Genomic DNA, 12,082 nt, shown 5'->3' on the forward strand with positions numbered 1-12,082 from the left:
TTTTTTTTTTTTAACTTACAAGTTTTTTTACTTTTGTGATGGTGCAAAAAGTTACATTCAGTAGAAACTACTTCAAATTTAAAATTTTAATCTTCTACTATGCTAGAGTACACTACTCACTTCTCATGCTGGACAGCAATCAAGGCACAGCTACAGTTAGCAAGAAAGTCTTGAAAGAAGATAAACTATGTTTTACATTGTGCTGTGTTGCTGAGTTGTGATGTTCAGCAGCTACATTTTCTTTTTAAATATTTTTTTCAACTTAAATTATTTTTCTCTGCAATGGTGTTTTAGACCCAGTGTATGAAAACAGGTGGCCAAAGACGAAAAAGTCCAAGAGATGAAAGAAAAAAATGTTCAGATCTAGGATTGAACAAAATGCAATTAGGGTTTAGAACAAAAGTGTGTCCTGGGGCTGGGGATTTGGCTCAGTGGTTCTGGACCTGCCTCAAAAGCGCAAGGACCCATTCGACCCCAAGTACCCCCCACAAAAACCTGTGTCCTTCATAGTGGCAAGGTAGGAGGACTCCTGGACCTGAGGCAGGAGTTACATGCTAAATAGACAAAGACCATCCAGAATATTACCTGGATTTTTTTGTGTTTTTTTGGTACCCTGGATCAAACTCAGGACCTTGTGTTTGCGAGGCACAGTGCCACTGAGCTAAATCCCTGGTCCTCCTGGTCTTTCTTTTATATGTTTTTTGTTTTTGTTTTATTTTATTTTATTTGGTACCGGGGATCAAACTTGGGTCCTTGCATTTGAGAGGCAGGCACTGGAACCACTGAGCTAAATCCCTGGCCCTTGATTTATTTTTAGAGGTCTTACTATGTAGGTGAGGCTGGCCTTGAACTCATGACAATCCTCCTGCCTCAGCCTCCCAAGTGTTGGGATTATAGGCAAGTGTCACTGTGCCCAGCCTACCTGGCCTTTCTTTAAAAAAAAAATTAAAATATTCAGCATCAGTTCAGAAACAGCCTGGGTGTCATTGGATAGCAAAATATGCTCCAATGACTATCTTTTTCTTTCTTTCTTTCTTTCTTTCTTTCTTTCTTTCTTTCTTTCTTTCTTTCTTTCTTTCTTTTTTTTTTGTTTTTTATTTTTTTTTTTTGGTTTTTTGAGACAGGGTCTCACTATGTAGTTGAGAGTGATCTGGAACTCACTACGTAGCCCAGGCTGGTCTTGAACTCACAGTGATCCTCCTGCCTCAGCCTCCCGAGTGCTGGGATTACAGGCATGCGCCACCATGCCCGGCTTTCCAATGACTATTTTAATGACTGTCCTGTAGGGTTGGGGATATGTGCCAGGATCATCTCGTGGACAGAATGGCAGTAACAACCAAGATGGCTGTGCTCATGTCAAGCTGGACCCTCCAAATGGATTTATCAGCCTATGATCCCATCATAAATCAAGGAAAATCTGTATACGTACATCATGTTCATAGCAATACTACAATAACCAAAAGATGCAGACATCTCAGCTGTCTGTGGATGGACTGTGATGTGTATAGGATATAATTCAGCCATAAAAAGAAATGAACTACTGATACATGGATGAACCTTTAGAACATCCCAAGTGAAAAAGCTCAAAAGGTCATAAAATGTATGTTTCTATCACAAAAATGCCCAGAATAGACAAATCCACAGGGGCAGAGTAAAGATGGGTAGTTGCCAGAAGCTGGAATGAGGAGAAGATAGGGATAGACTGCTTACTGAGTAAGGTTTTAGAGGAGTATGGAATTAGGGTATTGCTGTTACCCAGACAGCCCTCAAATTCCTAGAATCAGGCATTCCTGATCTGTTCTCCAAGTAGCTAGGGCTATGGGCACAGGACATGTCTGATGCATGCCTGGCTGTGTGTGAGGGATTTTATTTTGGAGTAATGCAGAAGTTTTTGAAAATAAAGTGATGGTTGCACAGTATTGTAAACTGATCACTGTAGAATGATTATTTATGTAAACTTAATAAATTATTAACAGGAAACAAGTCACTGTAGGAGGTGGATTACTAATGGATTTCCCACTTGAGTGTGAGGTTCCTTTTGGGGTCTGCACAGCCCAGTGCCTTGCCAAGGCCCTGAGGTTGCTACTGCGCTCTCCTAGTAAGCTTCTTGGTTTCAGTCACAAGGGGCCCCAGTGGACCCATTGTGATGAGGGACTCTAGCCACACAGTTGGAAGCTACTGATCATAAATGTTTCTTCTCCAGGAAAATACTTTGTCTTTTGCTCTAGAAGGACTGAATCCCAGTATAGTGAGTGTAGTGCAGGTGGCCATTTGCTCTCTGGTCTTTTTTTTTGCTGTTAAGCCCAAATTTTAATGGCATTTTACGGATTTTTCCTAAAGGGAGATTTTACTTCTGATTTTGTATTTTCTTTCCAAAGAAGAACTTTTAACATTTTTAACTGTATTTCTTGGGTTGCAAAGATGAATTACATCAAATTATTTAAATCCAAAAGTAAGGGCTGTGGATCTAGCTCAGTGGTTCCGGTGCCTGCTTTGCAAGCACAAGGACCCGAGTTCTATCCCCGGTACCAAAAAACAAACAAACAAAAAGTGATCTCCTGTCCCACAAAAGTCAGTTTTGATCACTGTCTCAGTAAGAGATTCATCTAAATAGTGGCTCAGGCTAGAATGCCATTTTCCCATTGCCACACCTCCTATCTACTCTGCTGACCTCTCAATCGGTGGTCACCAAATTCAGCTAATGGGCTGTTTCATATGTCCTGTGAACTTAAACTGATATTGAAGGTTTTTAAATGAATATCTTAAAACAACTACAAAGGACCATTTGACAGAGACCATGTAGCCATGAAGTGTCAAATACGTTTTTTCAACTTTTACAGAAAAGCTGTACTAACCGCTGTTTCTGTTATTGCCACAGCTTTCATCCTTCTCTGTTTGGTTCTTTCTACGTAGCCAGAAGAGGCCAGTGGACTTCCAGACTGGTGACTTGGCAGGAAGGGGAATGTGTAGCAAGCTCCAGACCATAGCTGGCAAGACCATGGAATCCCATCCAGGTCTTGCTTGTCCCTGTGGCCCTCACCATTCCCTCTATTCCTTCTGAGACCCCAGTGGCATGTGAATATCACATTTCCTAAATGCACCATAGAACCAAGGCACCTCTAGGGTTGGGGGCATTGTGACTTGAGACGTAACCACACTGTATCTGAGCCACAGGTGTCAGTGAACAGAACATGAAACATCAGCATGAGAAACTGGTGCAACAGGCAGAGGGGCTGGATCTGTGAGGGCTGGGCATATGGCCAAGTTGCATTTGCAGTTGACATCGCGGGCAGCTTCTGGGAATGAATGTGTGTAGCCTTGGAAGCAGTTCTACATGTCACAGATAGGTAGGGGTACTGAGAAAGTGAGGCAGGGGCCAGTGACATTTGAAGAATGTCCTTAACCAATGAGCATTAATGACAATAGCTCAACAGGGATCCTCCCTGACTGGTTTCAGGGAGTGCACTGTGCTGTGCAGGAGATAGCAGGGACGGGTAAGAAGAGGGAGAGACTGGTACATACGTTCAGTAGTCAGTGAAGGGCTCTCCACTGAGGCACATTTGAGCAGAAGTTGGCAGGAGGGCCAACAATATGTCTCATACCTGTCTATGCTTCTGTAAAGAAAAATGGGCTTCTTGATACCTGCAGCAAGGCTCTGCCTCTTCACATTGTTGAGTCTTAAGACCAAACCTAAACATCACTAGCTAGTACTAAAAGAAAAAGATAGGCCTAAGAGGTTTGCATCTTACAATATTGAGAAAGAAAAGGTAGGTCAATATGTAATTATGTAACAGCATATGATATTTCTTTGTGTGGGTGGGAGGAGTAAGAAGCACATGGATTCGGGCATATTTTCAAGTAACACTGACTGGAATTCCTCCAAGTGTGATGGGAAAGGAAACTGGGGGCACCTAGCATCTTGGCCTGAGCCAGCAGAGAAGCTACAGGTGCATCTCTGGGATGTGGAATCCTGGGGAAGGTGGGTAGCTCTTGCTGTTCAGCTTCTGTGTAGCATTATCATCCAAGAGCTCTGTCAGCTCTCTATAGTTCCTTTGCAAGATCTAGACTACCATCTATGGTGGGTTCCCTGTTCCTCATGCTTCCTCTGCTGAAGGTGAGGCCAATGGCCCTGTAGACTTGTCTGTATGCTGTCTTATTCCAATCATAATAGTTCCTTCTATGACTGAGTATTTATTGTTTCAGATTGTGATACCAAGACTGAAGACAAAGAGTGTTGTCTGAAGGAAAATGTTTGTGAGGATTTGAAATCACAGGCAGAAATATCAGAAAACTGTGCAGGTGATGTTTCCCAGATGGCTGAGTTTGGAGAACTCTGTGAGGACATAATAGAAAGGGACTGGAGGGTCCCTGGAGATGAGAACCTGGTACAGCCTCTCCACCAGAAGGGGGACTTCACACCAGTAACAGCGCTCCTTCAGGATCCCTTAAGGGAGAAAGGTCTGGATTGTCATAGTTTTGACCAAAGCTTCAATCTGAGCCCAAGCTTGATGGTATATCAGGGAGTCCCTATGGAAGAGAGGCCACGTCTGTATGACACATATGGCCTTAATGCCTTCCAGCACATTGAGGACCTAACTGATTGTGAGGGTGTTCCCCTAAGTGAAAGCCCATTCATATGTAATGGGTGTGGAAAAACCTTCAGAGGAAACATTGACCTTTTTCAGCATCAGATAGCTAACACTGGAGAGAAGTCCTTTATGTGTGATGAATGTGGGAAATCCTTCAGCCAGAACTCAGTTCTTAAAAACCATCAGCCATCTCTTGTGAGTGTGAAAGCCTACCAGTGCAGTGAATGTGGGAAAGCCTTTCGTGAGTGTGCAGACCTTGCTAGGCATCAGATTCATCACAGCAGTGAGAGGCCTTATGTGTGTAATGAATGTGGAAAAGCCTTCAGCCAGAACTCAAGCCTTAAAAAGCACCAAAAGTCTCACATGAGTGAAAAGCCCTACGAATGCAACGAGTGTGGAAAGGCTTTTAGGCGGAGCTCAAACCTTATCCAACATCAGAGAATCCATTCTGGGGAGAAACCATATGTGTGTGACAAATGTGGGAAGGCCTTTAGGCGGAGCTCAAACCTCATTAAACACCACAGGATTCACACAGGGGAGAAGCCTTTTGAGTGTGGGGAATGCAGGAAGGCCTTCAGCCAGAGTGCACATCTCAGAAAGCATCAGAGGGTTCACACCGGAGAGAAACCTTACGAATGTAACGATTGTGGCAAACCATTCAGTCGAGTTTCCAACCTCATTAAGCATCACAGGGTTCACACTGGAGAGAAACCTTACAAGTGCAGTGACTGTGGGAAAGCATTTAGTCAGAGTTCCAGTCTTATTCAGCATCAAAGAATTCACACTGGAGAAAAGCCTCACGTGTGTAAGGTGTGTGGAAAAGCGTTTAGTTACAGTTCAGTGCTCAGGAAGCACCAGATAATCCACACAGGAGAGAAGCCGTATGGATGTAGTGTCTGCGGGAAGGCCTTCAGCCACAGCTCCGCTCTCATCCAGCATCAGGGAGTGCACACTGGTGACAAGCCCTACGAGTGCCATGAATGTGGGAAGACTTTTGGTCGCAGCTCCAACCTCATCCTTCACCAGCGAGTCCACACTGGAGAGAAACCCTATGAGTGTACCGAATGTGGAAAAACTTTCAGCCAGAGCTCAACTCTCATTCAGCACCAGAGGATTCATAATGGTTTGAAACCCCATGAGTGTAACCAGTGTGGTAAAGCCTTCAACCGAAGCTCAAATCTTATTCACCACCAGAAAGTTCACACTGGGGAGAAGCCCTACACATGTGTTGAATGTGGTAAAGGCTTCAGCCAGAGCTCACACCTTATTCAACATCAGATAATCCACACTGGTGAGAGGCCATACAAATGCAGTGAATGTGGAAAAGCCTTCAGTCAGCGTTCGGTTCTAATCCAGCACCAGAGAATTCACACTGGGGTAAAGCCCTATGACTGCACTACCTGTGGGAAAGCATTCAGCCAGCGGTCAAAGTTAATTAAACACCAGTTGATTCACACCAGAGAGTAGTCTATGGGCTGGGACGAATGAAATCAAACCATGCTCCTTTCAGACTCTTCTGGCCTTTATCTCAGCCTCTACACCTTCCCAGACCTGAAACTCAGGCTCACTCAATCATCTACACATTCAGCTACCACAACACCCGGATCCCTCCTTACAATCACCCAGTACAGGCTCCCTTCCCCTGCCATTCCTCTATCTCCTGTGATCTCTTGTAGGTATTTTGTTTTGTTTTTAAGTTTGTGAATAGGTAACCATATTTGCTAGGAGGAAAAGATTATGAAGGCTGCATACTTATGAACAGAGTGTATTATTGTAGTCAGAAATTACCAAGCTGGGCATGGTGGTGCATGCATATAATCTCAGCACTTGGAAGGCTGAGGCAAGAGAAATACCACAAGTTCAAGGCCAGCCTTGGCTACATAGTGATTTCAGGGACAGCCTGAACTACATAGCGAGACGCTATCTAAAAAGAAAAAAAAATTGTTAACTAAAAAAAAATGACCTTTGGTTGGAGATAGCCACAGTAATTCTTTTGTTTGGCAATTAATCACAAGGAGTAAGTTCTCTGCCAGTGGCTGTTGTTGATATTTTGTTTACATAAAATCAGACTGAGCGTTTTTCAGGTCTGGTTGGTCTGTCATCCTCCCCAGAGGTGATAAACTAATTCTTCACCCCCTCCTTGCTGACTCCATTATACAGCATGCACCCAAGACTTCCCCACTCTTCTGCTTTCCTTTATGTATATCTGCAATCAGATCAGCTGCCTCCTCACTGCTCTGCTAAGACTTAGGGTCCTAGCCTCCAGTTCTGTACCTCATTGTGCAGTCCCCCCAGAGACAGCCCTCTCTGTACCTCATTTTCTTCCCTATAAGCTTCCATGCTCAGTCTTTTCCAAGATACGTATGTCACCAGATATTTTTGGAGTACCTTCTAGGTGCCCTGCTCTTAAACCACCTCACCAACCCTCACCCTCATTTTCCCAGAGATGTGGCCACCCCTGGCCCCTGGATAGACAGAAAGTCCAGATTTGACATGTCTCACTAGAGAGGCCTGCAGACACCAGCTAATAAGTCACAGGATCTGCAGGCCAAGTCTGGCACACTTGTCAGTTAATTTTTGTCAGGACGCATCTGTGCCATTGGCTTACAGATATCTGTGCCAGGTTTTACATGCCAGAACTGAGAAATTATGATAGATAACCATATAGCCCACAAAGCCAGACTTTACTTTCTGCCCCTTTACAGGAAAAGTTTGCCAACCCAGCCTGTTGCATCCAGACTTTGCCCACAGGTTCAAGAATTCTTATAGGATTTGAGGTGCATTTTCTGACCAGGGGACTAAACTGTGCTGTGGAATGATTGTATTTGTGCCATGTGTGGTTCTTGACCAGCTCTCGTAGCCACACAAGATCCCTCCTTAACCTTCCTTGAACATTTTAGGCCCTTGGGGGGGAAACAAGACCTAGCATTGAACTGAATTCTTATTAGAGTCAGTTTTATGAAGAGTGCGTGGCCTGATGTGGATGGCAACTTCAAACTGTCCCGAGTTCTTCACAGTCTGTTAGGTGTATCCACAGACTGCTCGAATTCTGACTCAGTAGAACAATAGTAGACTTAGTGGCAATCTTCCACAAAAGATTCCAGAACACTCCCACATAAACTGCCCTGCTGCTTGAGAGCACTGCTCTGCTCTGACCCAAGCCAGTAGGAGCAGGTGTTGAACTTCCCTCTTTTTCTGTGATTTGACTTAGTATCTTGGGCAGCTGTATTAGAGCCCAAACTAATGCTTGTTCTCCACCAGCAGCAAGGAAGGAATAAAGTGCAGGTTGTGGATTCTATGCTGAAAAGGCAGCAGAGAGCTCCCAGGGTGTGTGGAGTAGATTTCATGAGTTTTGAGTAGTTACAAATGACAAGTGTCCACTATAACCTTCATTTTTGCGATTTAAAACTCCCCATTAGTAAAGACAGTTTTTCCCCAACACTGAGCTGCAGATGCACCTTTCTCCAGAATGTCAGCATGTGCTTCTCAGCAAAAACCTTCTCTCCCATGGCCATAGTGTCATTGTCAAACTCAGAGAATAAATGATGATGGTGCACATACTCTATAAGCCTTATTAATGCTTTGACACTTGTCCAAGTGGTGTCCCTTATAGCAAGTAGAAATGTTTTTTCCTGGTCCAGAAGCCAGTCTTCAATCACATGTGTGTAGTTGTCATGTCCTCCTGCCTAAAATAGTTCAGTCCTTGTCTTTCATGACAGACATTTTTTTAAGCACATGGGCCATTTATCTTGTAGAATATCCTTCCTCTTGGATTTGTCTGGTGTTTCCTGATGACTTTGGCAGAAACCATGGAAGATGTGTTCTTGAGGGCCATGTTTTTTTATTTTTTTTGGTCTCTCAGGTGATGTTATTCTTTATCACTTGCTACACTGTGAAGTTACTGTTTTCCCCTTTGTAATTAAGTATTTTCTGGGAAGAGGCTTTGAATATATGTAGACAACCTGCTTTTCATCAGTTTTTACCCCATTTAGATCTCTGTATGATTCATCCTAATTCTGATACCAAAGAAAGAGATGTGTTTCCTCCATGTATTTGTTCGTTAATATAGTATGGACTCATTGATTCCTGTATGTAAAATGAGTTCCAGTTTGTTACTTTTCTTTTATTTATTGAGAAGATTGCCCAGGTTTTGCCATTGGGGGCCATTCAGGCTGTGCTTAGGTCCTTCATTTGTTAGCACTGCCCTTGCTTTCTAGCACAGCAAACTCTTCCAATCTCATTCTATATGTTCCTTCCCCCATCTGTGGAATAAGTTCTTTTCCCAAGAAGTCCTGGGGTTTTTGTGCAGAAGGTTTTGGGAAATAAGACCTGAGTGTTGGATGTGTGCATTGTTACTAGACACTTACTTCTAAGGCCTTTCAGCAGAAAGCTAGGAAACAGATGTTGTGTGCTTACACATACACTATTTTGTAGCAACTCCTACACCTGTCAGTATTTTAAAAATCACCAGTTCTGTTTCACACAGAGTTTATTCTACTCTTCCCTTTTCCCATATTTGTAATAACCCAGCCTTTTTAAAAACAGAAATATGGTTCCTGTTATCGTCAATATATATACTGAATATTTTTGCTCATTCCTAGACTATACTAATAGTAGTCTCAGAATTGTTAATCCATAATCATTGTAAAAACATTGATTACTCAGTATTTGTCTACAAGTCTTCTATTGGTTTGAGGCTATACAGTCAAAATACTATGGTCAAGCTGGGTGTGTGGTGCACACCTGTAATCCCAGCACTTGGGAGGCTGAGGCAGGAGGATCACCATGAGTTCATAGCCAGCCTGAGCTACATAATGAGTTGAAGGCCAGCCTGAACTACAGAGTGAGACCTTGTCTCAAAAAACAACAACAACAACAAAAAAAAACCCAAAAAATACTATGTTAAAAATATACTTGAGTCTTGGTTTTGTCTTTTTTCTCCTTCATATTGGGTAGGTTTGTTTCTGTTGTGTTCCATATTAGTGGTTTCCTATATCTTTGTCAGTTTCTTTTTTTATAGGCTAGTGACTCCATTTTTAAATCATAAAGATTCTTCAAAGGGACATTAGAAAAATGGAGACATAAATAGTAAAGTCTTATCTTGTTCATTCTTAGACATAATATCTTTGGGGGGGTTGGGGTTTTTTTGGTTTTGGTTTTTCTTGTTTTTTTGGTTTTTTTGAGACAGGGTCTCACTATGTAGTTGAGACTGACCTGGAACTCACTATGTAGCCCAGGCTGGTCTCGAACTCACAGCAATCCTCCTGCCTCAGCCTACCAAGTGCTGGGATTACAGGCATGTGCCACTACACCCGGCTGGGTGGGGGGGGTTGTTTTTTAAGACAGGATCTTGCTTTGTAGTTCAGGCTGGCCTTGAACTCACTATGTAGCCCAGGCTGGTCTCGAACTCACAGCAATCCTCCTGCCTCAGCCTACCAAGTGCTGGGATTACAGGCATGTGCCACTACACCCGGCTGGGTGGGGGGGGTTGTTTTTTAAGACAGGATCTTGCTTTGTAGTTCAGGCTGGCCTTGAACTCACTATGTAGCCCAGGCTGGCATCAAACTCATGGCAACCCTTCTGCCTCACTTTCCCAAGTTCTGGGATTACAAGTGTGCCCTGCCACACCTGGTGACACAATATATTGAGGGTTAAATTTTTCCTAACTTTTCTATGGATTCAGTACAGCCTCAGTCAAAATCAAATTGAAATAATTTGGGAACTAATCCAAATTATCCTAAGTAGCAAGTGTGTTAATGTTTGTTTAGTAGCAAATAAAGACATCCATTCAACTAGCATTAAGTTAGATGAATTTATTGGAGAGCTGTAGACAAACCCACTTTATGCCATTGAGGACAGCGAAGCATGGATAGCAACAACTTAAAGTTCTCTTTCCCCAGTGTCCTTTTCATTCCTTTTAAATGTGTCAGATAAATTGTGTGTGATAGTGCATGGCTGTAGCCCCAGCATGTGGAAGGCTAAAGAAGGAAGATTGGGTTGGGAATTTAGCTCAGCGGTTCCACTGATCTGCTTTGCAAGCGTAAGGTCCTAAGTTCAATCCCCAGTACCCTAAAAAAGGAAGATTGTTTATTTGAGACTCATCTGGGCTACATAGTGAGTTCAAGTCCAGGCTGAACATGGCAAGGTGCTGATTTTATTCAGAAAGGAAGAGGGGAGAGAAATGAAGGAAACAGCTACCCTAAATTTACTGCCTGGTTCTTAGTTCCTGGTTCACATCAGGAGCACGACTACTTTGAAATAACAGGACTAGCCTCAAATGCATCCACTCAGTCCAGCGACTCCTCTTGGGGCTATCAGGGTATCTGCAGGCCAAGGTCAGGGGTTAAAAATCAAGAGTTCTCTTTAGAGCCTGTCAAGTTTGAAGTATCCATAAGAATCTAACTGAAGCTGAGATATGTTAACTGAACCCTAGGCCTCAAGGAAAGATTTGGGAAAGAGATGTAAGTTTGAAAGTCCCTGGTATACTTTTAAATGGGCTGAGTATGTCACTCAGTGGTAGAACACTTCCTTAAGGAGTATGAGTCCTTTTTAGAGTCTCAGCACCTCCAAAATAATACATAACATGGGATATGAATCCCTGGGGAAGTATGAGATACTTCAGGGAGAGACTGAGGGAGGGGACTCAATACAGAGGTCCAAGTCTCACCAACACTCAGCATTCAGGAGTGGGGGAGGAAGAGAAGCAACATAGCACCCGTGGAAAAGAGACCGAGTTGGCCAGAAGAAGAGGTAATTTCATCAAACACTGTGCAGATGGAAATTGCTGTGCAGAAGAGAATTGAGACAGGGAGGCTTGCTCCCATGAAGTTTGGAGTAGGAGCCTGGTAAGGAGGGTCTCCACAGTCAAAGCAGGCAGAGATAGTGGAAAGCTAGTAGAGGGGAAGGAAGAAGGAACAAAGTCTTCTTCCACAAGCTGAGAGAGGTTGGTCTTGGACACACACACACACACAGGCACTTCCTGTGATGCACCATAAAGGGGAAATGGGCAAATACTGGTGGACATGTAGGTGTAGTAGGAAAGGGAGGGCCTTCTGTGATGGCTTTCAGCTCCTGTGTTTTCAAAATTGGGGGAGGCAAGATTATCTGTTGTAAATGGGAGTAGAGAGCTTATCGGAGGTGTGAACAGAAGAAAATGTGGAAGAGTCGACTCAAGGTGGGGAAAGTCAGCTCCATGAACCTGAACTGGAATGAGCTGCCTCCCCATCTCAGCCACAGGGAACATCTATCCTCAATTTTGGTCTCACCTCACCTCCATTGCACCGCCTTCCCTGAGGCAGTAATTTACAGAGGAAACTGACACCTCCAGTTTGGAGAACACATATGGCCTGTTATCCTCTCAACTCACTGGTTAAACCTCCACACCATGGAGACCACTCTGCTACGGTGCTTTAGCAGGCAACCCTCTTGTCTTTTCTCTAACTGCAGCCTGAATTTTTTTTTTTTTTTTTTTTTTTTTTTTTTTTGCTGTGTGT

The 12,082-nt window shown here is 43.4% G+C and overlaps 1 protein-coding gene across 4 annotated transcripts in view; it reads left to right on the forward strand.

The window, feature by feature from the left end:
- Positions 1-12,082, forward strand: part of Znf250 (zinc finger protein 250) — a 39,579-nt gene that overhangs the window by 12,097 nt on the left and 15,400 nt on the right. For 3 of the 4 annotated variants that reach the window (XM_033760774.1, XM_033760772.1, XM_033760773.1), the window contains one exon: positions 4,204-6,439. In XM_033760774.1, coding sequence (XP_033616665.1) covers positions 4,204-6,056 — 1,853 coding nt within the window. In that variant the 3' untranslated portion in view covers positions 6,057-6,439. Of the gene's footprint in view, positions 1-4,203; positions 6,440-12,082 lie in introns of those variants that run through there. The other variant, XM_033760780.1, reaches the window with a different exon arrangement.

Source organism: Fukomys damarensis, unplaced genomic scaffold (genome assembly GCF_012274545.1).
Source record: "Fukomys damarensis isolate Sample0158 unplaced genomic scaffold, DMR_v1.0_HiC HiC_scaffold_5, whole genome shotgun sequence".
Lineage (NCBI taxonomy): Eukaryota > Metazoa > Chordata > Mammalia > Rodentia > Bathyergidae > Fukomys > Fukomys damarensis.